General features: G+C 46.6%; 1 protein-coding gene across 1 annotated transcript in view; it reads right to left on the bottom strand.

Annotated features, from left to right (window-relative positions):
* The window catches only part of LOC127621767 (zinc finger protein 292-like), a 59955-nt gene extending 45691 nt beyond the window's left edge, over positions 1-14264 (bottom strand). Inside the window, exon 1 of the mRNA XM_052095489.1 lies at positions 14103-14264. Coding sequence (XP_051951449.1) covers positions 14103-14264 — 162 coding nt within the window. The remainder of the gene's footprint in view (positions 1-14102) is intronic.
* Positions 14265-17925: the final 3661 nt, after the last annotated feature.

Below are 17925 nucleotides of genomic sequence, written 5' to 3'. Positions count from 1 at the left end.
GCAGACCTTGAGCGGGCTAGCTAGCGAGCTCATAGGTTGCTCTGCGGCAACTGCTGCAGCCTATAGACGAGCTTGGACGAACTCGTATCCAATGAGAGGCGTCCGCGCGCTCACTGCATCAAAGCCCGCCAAAATGGGCGTGACTTGAGTGCATATAAGCGTAGTTCGTAGGCTGGAACCCTGGTTTTCATTGACTGAAGCGAAAAGTCGCTCGTGGCGCGAGCACGGCCGGCTACGCAATACTCGTTCCCTCATCTAGAGAGAAGGTTACGTTAGGTAACCGATACGTTCTCTTACGAGAGGTTCTCTCGTATTGCGTAAGCTAGCTTACGCTACGGGAACCCATTGTCAACGCCGTGCGCGCCAAACATCCACTGTATGAACCCCAGGGAATTAAGGGGGGACCCGGGGGAGCCCTTATGAGTGGGGAAATAATATCTGGCCGGCAAGAATGCGGGTCATTGATTGTGTAATACATAAGCACATAGTGGGAAGGGAACGACAGAGCGGCGGTGCCGGTCTATGTGGAATGTGTCCCATCAGTGCAGCTCACCAGTTGAGCTGTAGCGTATTAAACCGCTAGTAGTTTTGCCTGCAGAGCGGGCACTTCCATATCGTAAAATCTGACAAAGGTGGAGGGGGAAGTCCATCCCGCTGCCACACATATGTCGTGAATGGAAATCCCGCTGGACCATGCCCACGAGGATGCCATGCCTCTAGTGGAGTGAGCCCTAAAGCCCAACGGGCATGGCAGGTCTTTTGACGCGTATGCGGCAGCAATAGCGTCCACTATCCATCTAGACAGTGTCTGTTTCGAGGCGGCGAGACCTTTGGTGCGCCCTCCGAACGAAACGAAAAGCTGCTCAGAGCGTCTGAAAGCGGCGGAGCGCGCAGTATACAATCTCAGTGCTCTGACCGGGCAAAGGAGATTAGCGTCGCGTTTGTTATCGGATGCTGGCAGCGCCGATAGGGAAATGACCTGTGCTCTGAAAGGAGTACCGATCACCTTGGGAACATAGCCGTGTCTAGGCTTTAAAATGACCTTGGAGTCACTTGGTCCAAACTCAAGACACGCACCGCTGACAGACAGCGCGTGAAGGTCTCCCACACGTTTGACTGATGACAGGGCAGTCAGAAAAACGATTTTGAGTGAAAGGAATTTCAAATCCACGGATTGAAGTGGTTCGAAAGGGGGGGCTTTAACAGTTTCGAGAACTATAGAAAGATCCCAGATAGGAACCGATGGAGGCGCTGGGGTTCATCCTTCTAGCTCCCTGAGGAAGCCGGATGACCAGCTCGTTTTTACCCCATGACTGGCCGTGCAGGGGTTCAGCGAACGCCGCAACGGCCGCCACATACACTTTGAGCGTGGATGGGGATCTGCCCTTATCCAGCAGCTCTTGTAGAAATACGAGCACCCCACATGTCCGCGGGTCCAGGTCTCTGTCGGTGCACCATTTTGAGAACACAGACCATTTTGACGCATAGAGTCTTCTCGTGGAAGGGGCTCTAGCGTGTATGATGGTGTTTATTACTCCTTCTGGCAGAGCGACGGGTAGTCGTTGATCACTCACCGCTCTGGGTGGGGATGCCAGATTGTGCCGCGAGCTTGAGAGAGGAGATCTGCTCTCACTGGGATGGGCCACGGCGCTGTCAGTGACAGCTGCGTAAGCTCCGGGAACCATGTCTGATTCTCCCAACGCGGGGCTATGAGGAGCACCGAGTGACGCGTTTCCCTGATCCTCTGCATTACCTGTGGCAATAGCGAGACGCGAGGGAAGGTGTAAAGCGGGCATCTGGGCCAGCTCCTGGGCCAGCGCGTCCTCGCTTTGAGAAAAATATTGGGCAGTGAGAGTTCTCTTTGGACGCAAAGAGGTTTATCTCTGCTCTGCCGAATAGGTGCCATAACATCTGGACTGTTGAGCGTGCAGGGACCATTCCCCTGGGGGAATATTGTCTCTGGACAGTCTGTCCGGGCCGTCGTTCAGGTGGCCTGGCACGTGCGTCGCCCTCAGCGAGCGCAGGTGGCACTGGGACCAACTCAGTATGCGTTTCGTCAGATGGAATAGGTTCCTGGATCTGACACCGCCCTGACGGTTTAGGTAGGATACCACAGATCTGTTGTCCGAACGGACCAGGACGTGGTGACCCTGAATGACCGGGAGAAAGCGCACGAGCGCGTACTCGACCGCTATCATTTCCAGACAATTTATGTGAAGGAGCTTTTCCTGAACTGACCATAGGCCGAAAACCGGAGAGCCCGCGCAGACCGCACCCAACCCGTGTTGGACGCGTCTGTCGAGATGACTTTTCAGCAAGATACAGCTCCCATTGTCACTCCCCGCTGATAACATTCGGCCACTGTCCAGGGCTGCAGAGCTGAAATACAGGTCTGAGTCACCTTGATGGGCTGGCGGCCTGTGGCCCAAGCCCGGCGACATGCACAGGTGTTTAGCCAATGCTGAAGTGGGCGCATGTGCAGTAAACCCAGCTGAAGTACTGCTGCGGCTGAGGCCATGTAACCTAGCACTCTCTGGAATTTCTTCAGAGGCGTGAGGCTGTTCATCTGAAAAGATGCAGCTAGTCGCTGAACACGGCGCGCGCGCTGTGTAGATAAGCGAGCCGTCATTGCCACGGAGTCTAGTTCTATTCCAAGGAAGGAAATTGTCTGACTGGGCTGTAGTGAGCTCTTGGTCCAATTGAATGCAAGACCCAAACTGTTCAGATGGCTGAGGAGAACTGCTCTGTGAGACAGAAGCTCCATATGTGACTGTGCCATAATCAGCCAGTCGTCCAAATAGTTCAAAATTCGCAAACCCTGACTCCGCAGGGAGTGCGAGCGCCGCATCCATGCACTTCGTGAAAGTACGAGGTGCTAAGGACAGGCGAGCGGAAGGACGGTGTATTGATAAACCTGGCCGTCGGCGAATCTCAAGAATGGCCTGTGACGGGGATTTATCTGAATCTGAAAGTATGCATCTTTCAGATCGAGAGAAATAAACCAGTCCCCTGGCGCATCATGCGCGAGGAGTTTCCTGATTGTAAGCATTTTGAACGGTCTTTTTGCAAGCACCTTGTTCAAAACACTGAGATCTAATATGGGTCTGAGGCCGCCGTCTTTCTTGGGAACAAGAAAATAACGGCTGCAAAGCCCCGACTCGCTCAGAGAGGGTGGCACTTTCTCTATGGCCCTTTTGCACAGATGGCTTGCTATTTCTGAACGAAGCACGCACGCTGCTTCCGTGTTCACAGTGGTTTCGAGCCACGCTCTGAAGCGAGGAGGGCGGCGATCGAACTGTAGCAAATAGCCCTGTTGTATTGTGCTTAACACCCACTTGGATATCCCTGGAATAGCTTCCAACGCTTTGAAGCGTAACGCTAGAGGGTGAATGGCCAATTCACTCTGATTGCCGCACACAGAGTGCTGAACAAAATGTGTGAGTGCGTTTAGTGTGTTTATGTATGATTGCTCGCAGACAGCATGAACAGGCTGTTTTGTGAGTGACTTCCCGATTGGAATGAATGGGGAAAGAGTCACATCTGTTACGTGATGCGCAAGCAGTCATGGGCACGGGACTTACACAGAGGAATGTTTGCTGGCCGCGTAACAGAGCGGGCAGAGAATGGGCGCGCGCACGTATTCGTGGGCGCATTTATTGACTCTAGCGCTCGAGCGGTTCGTAACCGCTTTATGTGAGCGTGCTCTGGTGGGGACACGAGACATGCAGTGCTTGTGTGTAGTGGTGAACACTGGGTTGTGGGCACATTTTCTACACATAGGGCTGGTCGTGTGACAGAACGGGCAGAGAATGGGCGCGCGCACGTATTCGTGGGAGCCTTCATTGACTCTAGCGCTCGAGCGGTTCGTAACCGCTTTATGAGAGCGTGCTCTGATAGGGGCACGGGATGTGTTATGCTTGTGTGTAGGGGTGAACACTGGGTTGTGGGCACATTTTCTACACATAAGACATGTTTGCTCTTTACAAGATTTATTTGGGTCGCCACGGCGTTTGGGTGCAGGCAAGCGGGCAGTGTCACCGGCTTGTTGGCTGCTAAATTCACCACTGCAGTAGCCTGAGAGAAGGGGACTGACGGGGCGAAGCTTTGACGGTGGTCCGGCCGTGGCGGGACTGAGCCGTCGTTTGTTCAACACAGTTAGGAAGACTTCGGCTGCTCGGGTTTCAGCGTTACCTTAGATCGAGGCCCGCGGGGGGCGGTGGTCTGCGGCGGCTGTCTGAGCGCGATCGAGGGCGGCCACCCTGTCGACGCTGAGAAGTCTGAGTTTGTTGAACTGGGCGCTGTGAAGAGGCTCGTGCAGGAGGCTGATCACATGAGCGGCCTGCAGAGGAGCTAGCGCGACGCGGCAGGAAGAGGTTCATGGCTTGGGTGGCTTTCTGGACTTCTGAGAAGCGGTCAACAATGCCACTCACCGCGGAGCCGAAGAGACCGGTCGGAGAGAGCGGTGCGTTGAGGAACGTGGAGCACTCTGCTTCTCCCATGTCGGCTAGTGTTAGCCACAAGTGTCTCTCGGTCACAGTTAGAAGGGCGAGGTCTGTTGCGCTTCGTAGATCAGTGACAGCCTCTGGGTGCCTGCCTTTCTCATCCCACTCCCGAAGAAGGTCTGCTTGTAGGATCTGTAAAACGGCTATTGAGTGCAGAGCAGATGCGGCTTGGCCGGCGGCGGAATAGGCGTGGCCAACATAGGCGGAAGTCGCTCTGCAGGCCTTAGACGGGAGCACAGGCTTGGAACGCCATCTCGCGGAGGGCGGACAAAGGTGTGCTGCTACCGAGTCCTCGACCGGGGGGATGGAGGTGTAGCCTCTCTCAGTGGCGCCGTCCACCGACGCGAGAGAGGTGGAGACGTGGGAACGGGACCTGGCTGAAAAAGGAGCGTTCCACGACTTTGCAAGCTCCGTGTGTAATTCCGGCAGGAAGGGGCGGCCCGGCCGCGGGTGTAGAGCGGCGATGGTTTTGAAGAAAGCAGCCGCCGAGTCTGTTGGGTGCCTGCTCAGGGGCGGTGACCACTCGAGCCCGAGGCGGTCGGCGGCCTGTGTGAGGAGGCGTGTTAACTCCCCTCGACTCGGCGCGGGTCCTGCTGTATTCCTGGGCGAGGAGGAGGCTTGGGAGCCTGACCACTCCTCGCTGTCCGAAGCCATGATGGAACAGCGGCCCTTATCCTCCGCCTCATCATCCGAGATGGCAGCAGTCGCGGCCGCTCGGTGGCAACTCGCGGCGTCCGGGGCGGGAGGGTGAAAGCGATGCTCAAGGGAGAGGCTCGGCGAGGCAGTCGCTTCAACCACAGTTTCCGGCAGCCTTTGTGAGCGGCGCTTCTTCCTCGCGAGGCTGAAGGTAAGTCGGCCGGCGGTTTCTGCTTTGAGCGCTGAGTCGAGCCCGCAGGGTCGACATCGGTAGCTCCTTGCAGAAATCGCATCCGCCCTCAGTGAGGGCGAGCTCTGCGTGCCCCAGTCCCAGGCAGAGAGCGCAGATGATGTGGCGGTCTCCTGTGCTGAGAAGGGCGCGACATGAGGCGCAAGTGGAGCGAGGCATCTTGAAAAGACGCTCGTACTCTTTTGTGAATAGTTCAGTGAGAACTAGCTTGCTGAATAAAAGGATACGTCGTCGGATGGCGTAGCTTCGCAGGATGGCTGAAGGTGGCTGAGGCGGCCGGCTTCTTCTAGCGCTGTCCACGCTTGCTTGATGCCCCTCGAACGGCGACGCGGCTTCCAGGTCAGCGATCGCGAAGAGCTTCGCTGAAGAGATGAAAATCAGGGTTCCAGCCTACGAACTACGCTTATATGCACTCAAGTCACGCCCATTTTGGCGGGCTTTGATGCAGTGAGCGCGCGGACGCCTCTCAATGGATGAGAGTTCGCCCAAGCTCGTCTATAGGCTGCAGCAGTTGCCGCAGAGCAACCTATGAGCTCGCTAGCTAGCCCGCTCAAGGTCTGCAGCTGCCGCACTACGTTGACAATGGATACAAAAATTAAGGATAATTTTTTGGCTTCAATATCTCAGAAAAGATTAATCTTTCCCGTAGCGTAAGCTAGCTTACGCAATACGAGAGAACCTCTCGTAAGAGAACTCACATTTCACAGAAGCCCGGTTGACATGCGTACATGGATAGCAGAGCACAATTTGGCTTCAAAGATCTTGCACACATCCCTGCCCCACATGAAAAGCGTATTTAGTGCTCAAAGTCAAATGAATGTAATATGGTTGCTTCATCGCCTGACGGAAATGCGTACGGACATGGCTGACAAGAGAGCATTGAAATAAAGGTGCATCTTAAAATGTCTATCGATATTTACGCGATGTATCGATAACATTGGAACGTTGGTCATTGGATCGATGCATCGTTACACTCCTACCTTAAATGTCTTTCAAATTCTAATTTAATTTGAACTTTGGTAATATTTAAGTAAAAATGTAAATGTACTTTTTTTTTAGCCATGTTGACAGCCCTACTTTAGATCATCATAACATGGTTAAAACAACTACTTTTACTAAGCTAGTGTGAATTCTACTCCAAGAATGAGGCATAAAGTCATTGATAACTAATGTGACATTCAAATGTGTTAAAGTTTAACCGAGTGTCCTCATCTTTAAATGTACTTCTAAACACCTTCCACAGCTGGTGTCTGAATGTTCGGGAACAGTATACAGTTTTGAACTTCTTTTTACCTCTGAATGAAGAAGAACTTGGCTGTGAACATACTGGGGACTTAACAGTCTGTCAATTATCCTTGTGTTATGAGGGGGAGTACATTTTTATTATTCTGTGAATTACAGGAGTTACTCAATTGATTTGTAATTTAGCAAATGGTCTTAATCCAAAACAAAGGACAGCACACTAACAGTACCCAGGAACAAAATAAGAGCGCAAATCTACCTGCGATTGAAACTGCAACAGCCCACTTCCTTAATCACCAGCCTACCACCATTCAATATTATTCAGAGATAGAGGTACATGAGAAGAGGAAAGATTATTGTCTTATATTACACTGATGAGATGGGGGGAAAAAAAAAATCACGAAATGTAGGTCAGTAGACCACCACCCTAAAAAAACAAGACCCCTCAATATATAGCAAAAATTATTAAACAGGAAACACAGTCAAAGAAAATAACACACTGATAATAATAGGTTGATTCAGGCATTCCAAAACATCCGATACTGATCATTACCACAACTTGAATACAAAATATATTTTACGATAGATAGAGACACACTGGTGGCAAAAAGTTTGGAATAATGTTTATATTTTGATCTTATGAAAGAAATTGGTACTTTTATTCACCAAAGTGGCATTCAACTGATCACAATGTATGGTCAGGACATTAATAACATGGTAAATTACTATTACAATTTGGAGAAAATATTCAGAACTCCTTAAACTTCAAAGAGTTCTCAACCAAAAATCCTCCACATGCAGCAATGACAGCTTTGCAGATGCTTGACATTCTAGCTGTCAGTTTGTCCAGATACTCAGGTGACATTTCACCCCACACTTCCTGTAGCATTTGTCATAGATGTGTCGGGCACTTCTCGCGCACCTTACAGTCTAGCTGATCGCACAAAAGCTCAATGGGGTTAAGATCCATAACACTCTTTTCCAATTATCTGTTGTCCAATGTTGGTGTTCTCCAAGCATTTATTTTTGTTTTTCTGTTTCAAAAGTGGCTTTTTCTTTGCAATTCTTCCCATAAGAGTCTTCTCTTTACTGTTGTACATGAAACTGGTGTTGAGTGGGTAGAATTCAATGAAGCTGTCAGCGGAGGACATGTGAGGCATTTAATTCTCCAACTAGAGACTCTGATGTACTTATCTTGTTTAGTTGTACATCTGGTCTTCCACATCTCTTTCTGTCCTTGTTAGAGCCAGTTGTTCTTTGTCTTTGAAGACTGCAGTGTACACCTTTGTATGAAATCTTCAGGTTTTTTTTGGCAATTTCAAGCATTGTACAGCCTTCATTCCTCAAAACAATGATTGACTGATGAGTCTCTAGAGAAATCGGTTTCTCTTTTTCCATTTATGACCTAATATTGACCTAAAGACATGCCAGACTATTACATACTGTAGCAACTCAATGTTCAGCTTCATTTAAAAGAATGAACCAAATTAGCATGATTACTCAAGGATAAGGTGTTGGAGTGATGGCTGCTGTCTAGCTTTGATAAAAAATTACTTTTCAAAAGGTAATTGTGCTGCGTTTCAGGATCAGTATTGCTGACTATACATTGAGATCAGTTGAATGCTCTTTTGCTGAATTCATGTACCAATTTCCTTCCTAAACAGCAAAACCTGTCCAAACTTTTGTCTACCAGTGTATATAGAGAGATTCATTAAAACAATAAGTATTTAATTGCTTTTTATCTTAAATTTAGGCTTGAGGGATTTATCAACGCACATTGATCTGATAGAAGTTGTGCAGTGAATATCAGATGAATGCATATAATGGTAATGTGCCAAGTGTGCATGACGATGACGGTAGTGTGGGCGCATGACGATGACGGCAGTGTGCGTGCATGACGATGACGGCAGTGCGCGCGCATGACGATGATGGTAGTGTGCAGTATGTGCGCATGACGATGATGGTATTGTGCAGTGTGTGCGCATGACGATGATGGTAATGTGCATGACGATGATGGTAGTGTGCTGTGTGTGCGCATGACGATGATGGTAGTGTGCAGTGTGTGCGCATGACGATGATGGTAGTGTGCAGTATGTGCGCATGACGATGATGGTAATTTGCATGATGATGATGGTAGTGTGCAGTGTGTGTGCATGACGATGATGGTAATGTGCAGTGTGTGCATGACGATGATGGTAATGTGCATGACGATGATGGTAATGTGCAGTGTGCACGCATGACGATGATGGTAATGTGCAGTGTGCACGCATGACGATGATGGTAATGTGCATGACGATGATGGTAGTGTGCAGTATGTGCGCATGACGATGATGGTAATTTGCATGACGATGATGGTAATGTGCAGTGTGTGCATGACGATGATGGTAATGTGCATGACGATGATGGTAATGTGCATGACGATGATGGTAATGTGCAGTGTGCACGCATGACGATGATGGTAATGTGCAGTGTGCACGCATGACCATGATGGTAGTGTGCATGCATGACGATGATGGTAGTGTGCAGTGTGTGCGCATGACGATGATGGTAATGTGCGGTGTGCGCATGACGATGATGGTAATGTGCGGTGTGCGCATGACGATGATGGTAATGTGCGGTGTGCGCATGACGATGATGGTAATGTGCGGTGTGCGCATGACGATGATGGTAATGTGCGGTGTGCGCATGACGATGATGGTAATGTGCAGTGTGTGCATGACGATGATGGTATTGTGCATGACGATGATGGTATTGTGCATGACGATGATGGTAGTGTGCATGACGATGATGGTAGTGTGCATGACGATGATGGTATTGTGCATGACGATGATGGTATTGTGCTTGACGATGATGGTATTGTGCTTGACGATGATGGTATTGCAGAGTTTCCGCTAGAAAAAAATGGTGCCGGTCACGAGGTTTCGTTTTACGGACATTTTGATGATATGCCGGTCAAATATATCGGCTCTTAATTAGTCAAGTTGAGGAAAACTGGAGGCAGTCTATGTAACTTAAAAAATTACATAATCAGGCCGTATAGAATGCAACATATTATTATTATCTTAACTTTCAAATAGATGAAAAAAAACATGAACGTCCGATTGGCATCAATCAACGCCAATTGTTTTTTACTGTGGTTTCACACACATTCACTTTTTGAAACATTGAGGCACGGATGTACCTAATACAAATAAATAAAACATCTCCAGTTAACTAGCAGATCATTCATTTAGTCCGTTATTAAATAAGAGATCTAGCGCTAAAATCTGTTGTTTTTGAAATCAAGCTGAGCTTCGTGTCCGCTGCTATCAGTTGCAAGGGCGACGCGCTGCGCGAGTTGCGCAATCTTCACTAGGACGGCGTTTCAATCTAACGCCGTTCTGGAGACTCTATATTAATTCGGTGAAATCACAAAATAAAATGCACACAAAGCGTGTCCCTGCTTGATATAGACTGTAACCATGCACTGATGAACATAGGCTATTCAGTTTTGATGATAGAGAAAAAAACTGCACGAATGCTGCGGATTAGAAGCACTGATCTATCTATAATGAGATGTTCCTGATTCACCATCGTCTGGCCTCTGAAAAAAGCTTTTAAAGCTAGTCTGCCTGGGCCTGGCAATATTTGAAACGTCTCACTCAATCGTTCGTTGTTTAGGTCTATATTGCAGCCGTTTTAGGCGTGCGCTTTATTTGAAATGCAGCATGCGATGTTGTTTCATAACTTTCAAACGATAGAGCCTGTTCCTTTATAACATAGCAAGAGATCGGTGTATTTTTGCTTTATACATTTTAGGCTTATTCTCAAATTCAGATTGTGTTAGCGGGATTATTAGGCAATTTTAATCGGACAATTTGACCTGAGAGATTTAATTTTGTCGGACATTTAATTTTTTTACCGGCCAATGTCCGGTAATTACCGGACAACGGAAACCCTGTGGTATTGTGCATGACGATGATGGTAGTGTGCATGACGATGATGGTAGTGTGCAGTGTGCGCATGACGATGATGGTAGTGTGCAGCGTGCGCATGACGATGATGGTAGTGTGCAGCGTGCGCATGACGATGATGGTAGTGTGCAGTGTGCGCATGACGATGATGGTAGTGTGCAATGTTTGCGCATGACGATGTTGGTAATGTGCAGTGTGTGCATGACGATGATGGTAGTGTGCAGTGTGTGCGCATGCCGATGATGGTAGTGTGCAGTGTGTGCGCATGCCGATGATGGTAGTGTGCAGTGTGTGCATGCCGATGATGGTAGTGTGCAGTGTGTGCGCATGCCGATGATGGTAGTGTGCAGTGTGTGCGCATGATGATGATGGTATTGTGCATGACGATGATGGTAGTGTGCAGTGTATGCGCATGACGATGATGGTATTGTGCTTGACGATGATGGTATTGTGCATGACGATGATGGCAGTGTGCACATGACGATGATGGTATTGTGCTTGATGATGATGGTAGTGTGCAGTGTGTGCATGACGATGATGGTAGTGTGCAGTGTGTGCATGATGATGATGGCAGTGTGCAGTGTGTGCATGACGATGATGGCAGTGTGTGCGCATGACGATGATGGCAGTGTGTGCGCATGATGCAGTGTGTGCGCATGACGATGATGGCAGTGTGTGCGCATGACGATGATGGCAGTGTGTGCGCATGACGATGATGGCAGTGTGTGCGCATGACGATGATGGTAGTGTGCAATGTGTGCATGACGATGATGGTAGTGTGCAGTGTGTGCGCATGACGATGATGGTAGTGTGCAGTGTGTGCGCATGACGATGACGGTAGTGTGCAGTGTGTGCGCATGACGATGACGGTAGTGTGCAGTGTGTGCGCATGACGATGACGGTAGTGTGCAGTGTGTGCGCATGACGATGACGGTAGTGTGCAGTGTGTGCGCATGACGATGACGGTAGTGTGCAGTGTGTGTGCATGACGATGATGGTAGTGTGAAGTGTATGCGCATGACGATGATGGTATTGTGCATGGCGATGATGGTAGTGTGCAGTGTGCGCATGACGATGATGGTAGTGTGCAGTGTGTGCGCATGACGATGATGGTAGTGTGCAGTGTGTGCGCATGACGATGATGGTATTGTGCATGACGATGATGGTAGTGTGCAGTGTGTGCGCATGACGATGATGGTAGTGTGCAGTGTGTGCGCATGACGATGATGGTAGTGTGCAGTGTGTGTGCATGACGATGATGGTAGTGTGCAGTGTGTGTGCATGACGATGATGGTAGTGTGAAGTGTATGCGCATGACGATGATGGTATTGTGCATGGCGATGATGGTAGTGTGCAGTGTGCGCATGACGATGATGGTAGTGTGCAGTGTGTGCGCATGACGATGATGGTAGTGTGCAGTGTGTGCGCATGACGATGATGGTAGTGTGCATGACGATGATGGTAGTGTGCAGTGTGTGCGCATGACGATGATGGTAGTGTGCAGTGTGTGCGCATGACGATGATGGTAGTGTGCAGTGTGTGTGCATGACGATGATGGTAGTGTGAAGTGTATGCGCATGACGATGATGGTATTGTGCATGACGATGATGGTAGTGTGCAGTGTGTGCGCATGACGATGATGGTAGTGTGCAGTGTGTGCGCATGACGATGATGGTAATGTGCAGTTTGCGAATGACGATGATATGATGGTAATGTGCAGTTTGTGAATGACGATAAATTGATAATGATGATATCATGGTAATGTGCAATTTGTGAATAATGATGATGATATGATGGTAATGTGCAGTTTGTGAATGACGATAAATTGATAATGATGATATCATGGTAATGTGCAATTTGTGAATAATGATGATGATATGATGGTAATGTGCAGTTTGTGAATGACGATAAATTGATAATGATGATGTAATGGTAATGTGCAGTTTGTGAATGATGATGATATGATGGTAATGTGCAGTGTGTGCGCATGACGATGATGGTATTGTGCATGACGATGATGGTAGTGTGCAGTGTGTGCGCATGACGATGATGGTAGTGTGCAGTGTGTGCGCATGACGATGATGGTAGTGTGCAGTGTGTGTGCATGACGATGATGGTAGTGTGAAGTGTATGCGCATGACGATGATGGTATTGTGCATGACGATGATGGTAGTGTGCAGTGTGTGCGCATGACGATGATGGTAGTGTGCAGTGTGTGCGCATGACGATGATGGTAGTGTGCAGTGTGTGTGCATGACGATGATGGTAGTGTGAAGTGTATGCGCATGACGATGATGGTATTGTGCATGACGATGATGGTAGTGTGCAGTGTGCGCATGACGATGATGGTAGTGTGCAGTGTGTGCGCATGACGATGATGGTAGTGTGCAGTGTGTGCGCATGACGATGATGGTATTGTGCATGACGATGATGGTAGTGTGCAGTGTGTGCGCATGACGATGATGGTAGTGTGCAGTGTGTGCGCATGACGATGATGGTAGTGTGCAGTGTGTGTGCATGACGATGATGGTAGTGTGAAGTGTATGCGCATGACGATGATGGTATTGTGCATGACGATGATGGTAGTGTGCAGTGTGTGCGCATGACGATGATGGTAGTGTGCAGTGTGTGCGCATGACGATGATGGTAATGTGCAGTTTGCGAATGACGATGATATAATGGTAATGTGCAATTTGTTAATAATGATGATGATATGATGGTAATGTGCAGTTTGCGAATGATGATGATATAATGGTAATGTGCAATTTGTGAATAATGATGATGATATGATGGTAATGTGCAGTTTGTGAATGATATGATGGTAATGTGCAGTTTGTGAATGACTATAAATTGATAATGATGATATAATGGTAATGTGCAGTTTGTGAATGATGATGATATGATGGTAATGTGCAGTTTGTGAATGACGATAAATTGATAATGATGATATCATGGTAATGTGCAATTTGTGAATAATGATGATGATATGATGGTAATGTGCAGTTTGTGAATGACGATAAATTGATAATGATGATGTAATGGTAATGTGCAGTTTGTGAATGATGATGATATGATGGTAATGTGCAGTGTGTGAATGATGATAAATTGATAATGATGATATAATGGTAATGTGCAGTGTGTGAATGATGATGATGATGATATAATGGTAATGTGCAGTTTGTGAATGATGACTGTAATGTGCAGTGTGTGAACGATGATGGCTTTGATTCTGCTCGTTTACAGTTTTATGTGTGATGCAGAGTAACCGAAAGAGCCAAATACGACGCAAAATAATCGTCAGAACCGCTAGAGACGTACCAAGATATAAAACATTTGTTGTATATCGCAAATCATCCGTTTCTGTAAACAAGATTACTGCATTCCAGTCGTGTGTGTGTGTGTGTGTGTGTGTGTGTGTGTGTGTGTGTGTGTGTGTGTGTGTGTGTGTGTGTGTGTGTGTGTGTGTGTGTGCGCGCGCGCTGCTGAAAAGCATTGTGTCAAAGGACAATCTGCGCTTACCTGACAGAACTCATAGCAGTACTGTGACTCGCTCTCAGCAGGAGACTTGTGGCTGTTTTTCAGAGCAGATACTGTGTCCTCCAGTCGCGTAGAGAGCGCGTTTAAAGCGCTGGAAGTGTCGCTCCGCTCGCCAGGGTCCAGCTCGGCCTCCTCGTCCGCCATCTTCACTTCCAATTCCGCCGCGTACGCACCACGCGTGACGTGACGCCAAATCGCTGTGCGTCGTGACGAACTGGCCGAGTCACATGACCTCCCCCACTGCGTACCGCATTTTCTGGCTGTCTTTCTCTCTCTCATTCTCTTTTTTTTTTTTTATTTTGTTAATATATGAGGGTTTCTTTTGAGTTGTTTTTGTCTTATGAATATAAAACTTTGCCTAATATTTCAGATGAATAATGTAATTTTGTTTTTCAGAAAAATATGGGGTTTGAAAACAAAGTAAAATTTCACAAGGTTCTAAATTAAGAGTTTTGTTGTGGCTGTCTCGTTTAGGATGCGTCTTCCGGAGGTCGCATTTGTCGGTCGCATACGCCATCGATGCTCCGGAGGACGCATCCTTTCAAAAGAGGCACAGCTTGTGATACCACTTTTATAATGTAATTTAATTTGACCCGAAAAATATCTCGACTCTTAAAAGTCATTTATCTCAAAGAAAGTGAATACTTTCTCTAAAAATAAATTTAGGTCTGTAAAATTATAATATATATATATATATATATATATATATATATATATATATATATATATATATATATATATATATATATATATAAACACACGTTGGTTGTCAGACGTTTGTTGAATCTTACCTATATTTTTAAAGGCCATTGAAATGTAAACAATTAGTTGTGTTTTTCTTAATTATGTTTTGATTTAGCATGAAAATTAATGCATAAAGGCATACTTTGTCAGCAAATCTGAACACTGAAAAAAGCATCATCTGTTGAAGGTACACCTCTCATCTTAAAAAAGCGAAATAAAGTTTATTTTACACTAGTTGCAATCATGCAGTCATAGTTGCAATTGACTCAAGATGGCGCAGAGTATGGCTGCTGCATTGTGAACTCCGACAAAACACAGCAGTTTATTGTTTGTTTACAGTTTTCTTTTTTTTTGGTCTTATCGTATACGACAGACAAACGCTTTTGGACATTGGTTCTACAATTACACCGTAAACCGGACTTCAAATTCCTCAATGCCGACCCGCTGTTTACAAACACGCCTGCTGAGCCCTTTGTCTGGGCTGCCCGGCCACGGAAACGCAGAATGAAAAAGGGAAAAAGAGCCGGCGTTCTCATCAGAGTAAGACGTTGCACAAATCGACCCCCGCTACCCAGTATACTACTGGCAAATGTTCAGTCTCTGGACAACAAGCTCTGCGAGCTGAGAGATCGGATCTCTTTCCAACAAGAGACGAGGGACTGCTGTGTTATCTACCTAAAAGAAACCTGGATGTCTGCGGAGAATCCAGACTCGGCCATCGAAGCCGCGGGGTTCTCTGTGCACTGAGTGGACAGAGCGAAAGACCTCTCCGGTAAAAGCAGAGGTGGTGGTGTATGTTTTATGATCAACAAATCATGGTGTGATCAGAGGAACATACATTTTATCAAGTCTTTCTGCTCTCCTGATCTGGAATATCTCATGCTTCTGTGTCGACCATTCTGGCTACCGATGGAATTCACAGCGGTCATTATCACAGCTGTGTACATCCCCCCACAAGCCGACACAGACCGGGCACTCAAGGAACTGTATGGGAGTATAAGTGAGCAGGACACCACGCACCCTGAGGCCACGTTCATTGTTACCAGGGACTTTAACAAAGCCAATTTTAAAACAATAGCACCAAAATACCACCAACACATCAGCTTCAACACACGAGGGGGTTTTGGACCATTGCTATTCTCCTTTCCAGGATGGCTACAAATCCCTCCCCCGCCCACTATTTGGCAAATCAGACCACTCTTCCGTTCTGCTTCTGCCCGCTTACAGGCAGAAACTGAAACAGGACACACCCACCCTCAGAACGATCCAGTGCTGGTTGGACCAATCAGACTCTCCACTACAAGACTGTTTTGATCACGCAGACTGGGAGATGTTCCGGTCCGCCTCTGACATCAAGGTTTACGCTGATAGCGTAACGTGTTTCATCAGGAAGTGCGTAGAGGATGTTATGCCAACCAAAACTATACGGATCTACCACAACCAGAAACCACGGGTTAACGGCAATGTTCATGCGGCACTTAATGCGCGAACCTCCGCTTTTAATTCCGGGAACACGGAGGAGCATAAACAAGCCAGTTATGCCCTCCGTAACTATTAGGGATGCACCGAAATTAAAATTCTGGGCCGAAACCGAAAATCCAGGATGCACTTGGCCGAAAAACCGAAACGTACTTTTTTTTTTTTTTTTACCTATTTAATAAAAGAAAAATAATTTTTTTTTTTGTGTATAATTGTATTAATATTATACTATTTCATTAATTTCATGAATTTAATGAATCTGAATTGAAAAACTACAAACCAATAAAATAAATCACACTTTTATTGAAAGTAACACACCAATATTGGACAAAAAAATATATTAAAACATTATTAAATATTATTCTTCATTCAGTTCTGTAAAAATCAAATTTTACAGATTTTATTAACAATTATCCAAATAATGTAAAGTTTTAGAAAACTAGTATATGCAAAACAACAGTCAAGTAATGAACTTAGCTAACATCTTTCAAAAAGTTTAAATATGCAACAGTAATTTTAATTAAAACAACAGGCAGAACACAGAATGGCAGAGGGCCTCTATTCCACTGATCTATATATAACTATAATATATAATTATATATATAGATCAGTGCTCTATTCTGTTTATGTAAACGTATGTACACTTTAAGTGAACATTATTGTGCAAAACAACAGTGCAAAACAGCAGTAATTGAACTAAATCCAACCTCAACTGTAAACGACAGATGTATCCTCATGTGAAGAACAAGTGTAATGTAATTGCTATACACATCAAATTGGACCGCTTTCTATTTAAGTACAAGTGACAGGTTTCTCTTCAAGAACAAAAGTTGCTAAAAGTTCTGACAGTCTCTCCTGTCAGAAAGCTCATCAAGAACATGAGATGCTGCACTGAACAGTCTCTCACTCTCTGTGCTGGTGCTTGGGCAGATAAATACCTGTGCGCAATCTGTGCAAGCAAAGGAAAGCGGTCTTTGCGACCGTAGTCAAGGGGATTGTCGCTTCTGGCGTAGTTCAGCTAGATATGTCTCAAGTTGTGTTGTAGCAGCGCTAGTTGTGGCACTGCTGTGGATCGGGGCGCTTTCCTGTAGAATCTCTTGCTGTACTCTGTATATATATATATCTTGAAAGTTCTGCTGAACAAACACTGCAGATCGCAAATGTGATGTCCTTATCAGAAACTTTGAAGAATTTCCACACCGCTGACATGATCGGCCTTTGTTTGGTAGCGCCGTGATAAGGGCTAGATCGATCCAGAGTGAAATCAGAGCACTGAGGGGCGGGGCGAGGAGGTATATATTTTCGGCTCATATTTTCGGCCTTTTTTCTCTGTGCCGAAAGTGCCATTTTCGGCCGAAAATACTCGGCGGCCGAAATTTCAGTGCATCCCTAGTAACTATCAGTGCAGCCAAATGCCAGTACAGGCACAAAATTGAAGGACAGTTCAACACTACAAACTCTAGAAGTATGTAGAAGGGAATTAACATCATCACGGACTACAAACGGAATAAAAACTCCACTGTGAACACCGCTGCCTCTCTCCCAGATGAGCTTAATACATTTTATGGTCGTTTCGAGGACA

This window comes from Xyrauchen texanus, chromosome 28, assembly GCF_025860055.1.
Source record: "Xyrauchen texanus isolate HMW12.3.18 chromosome 28, RBS_HiC_50CHRs, whole genome shotgun sequence".
NCBI classification, from domain to species: domain Eukaryota; kingdom Metazoa; phylum Chordata; class Actinopteri; order Cypriniformes; family Catostomidae; genus Xyrauchen; species Xyrauchen texanus.
Note: the sequence above shows the minus strand (reverse complement) of the source record. Positions and strands in the feature narration are given on the sequence as shown.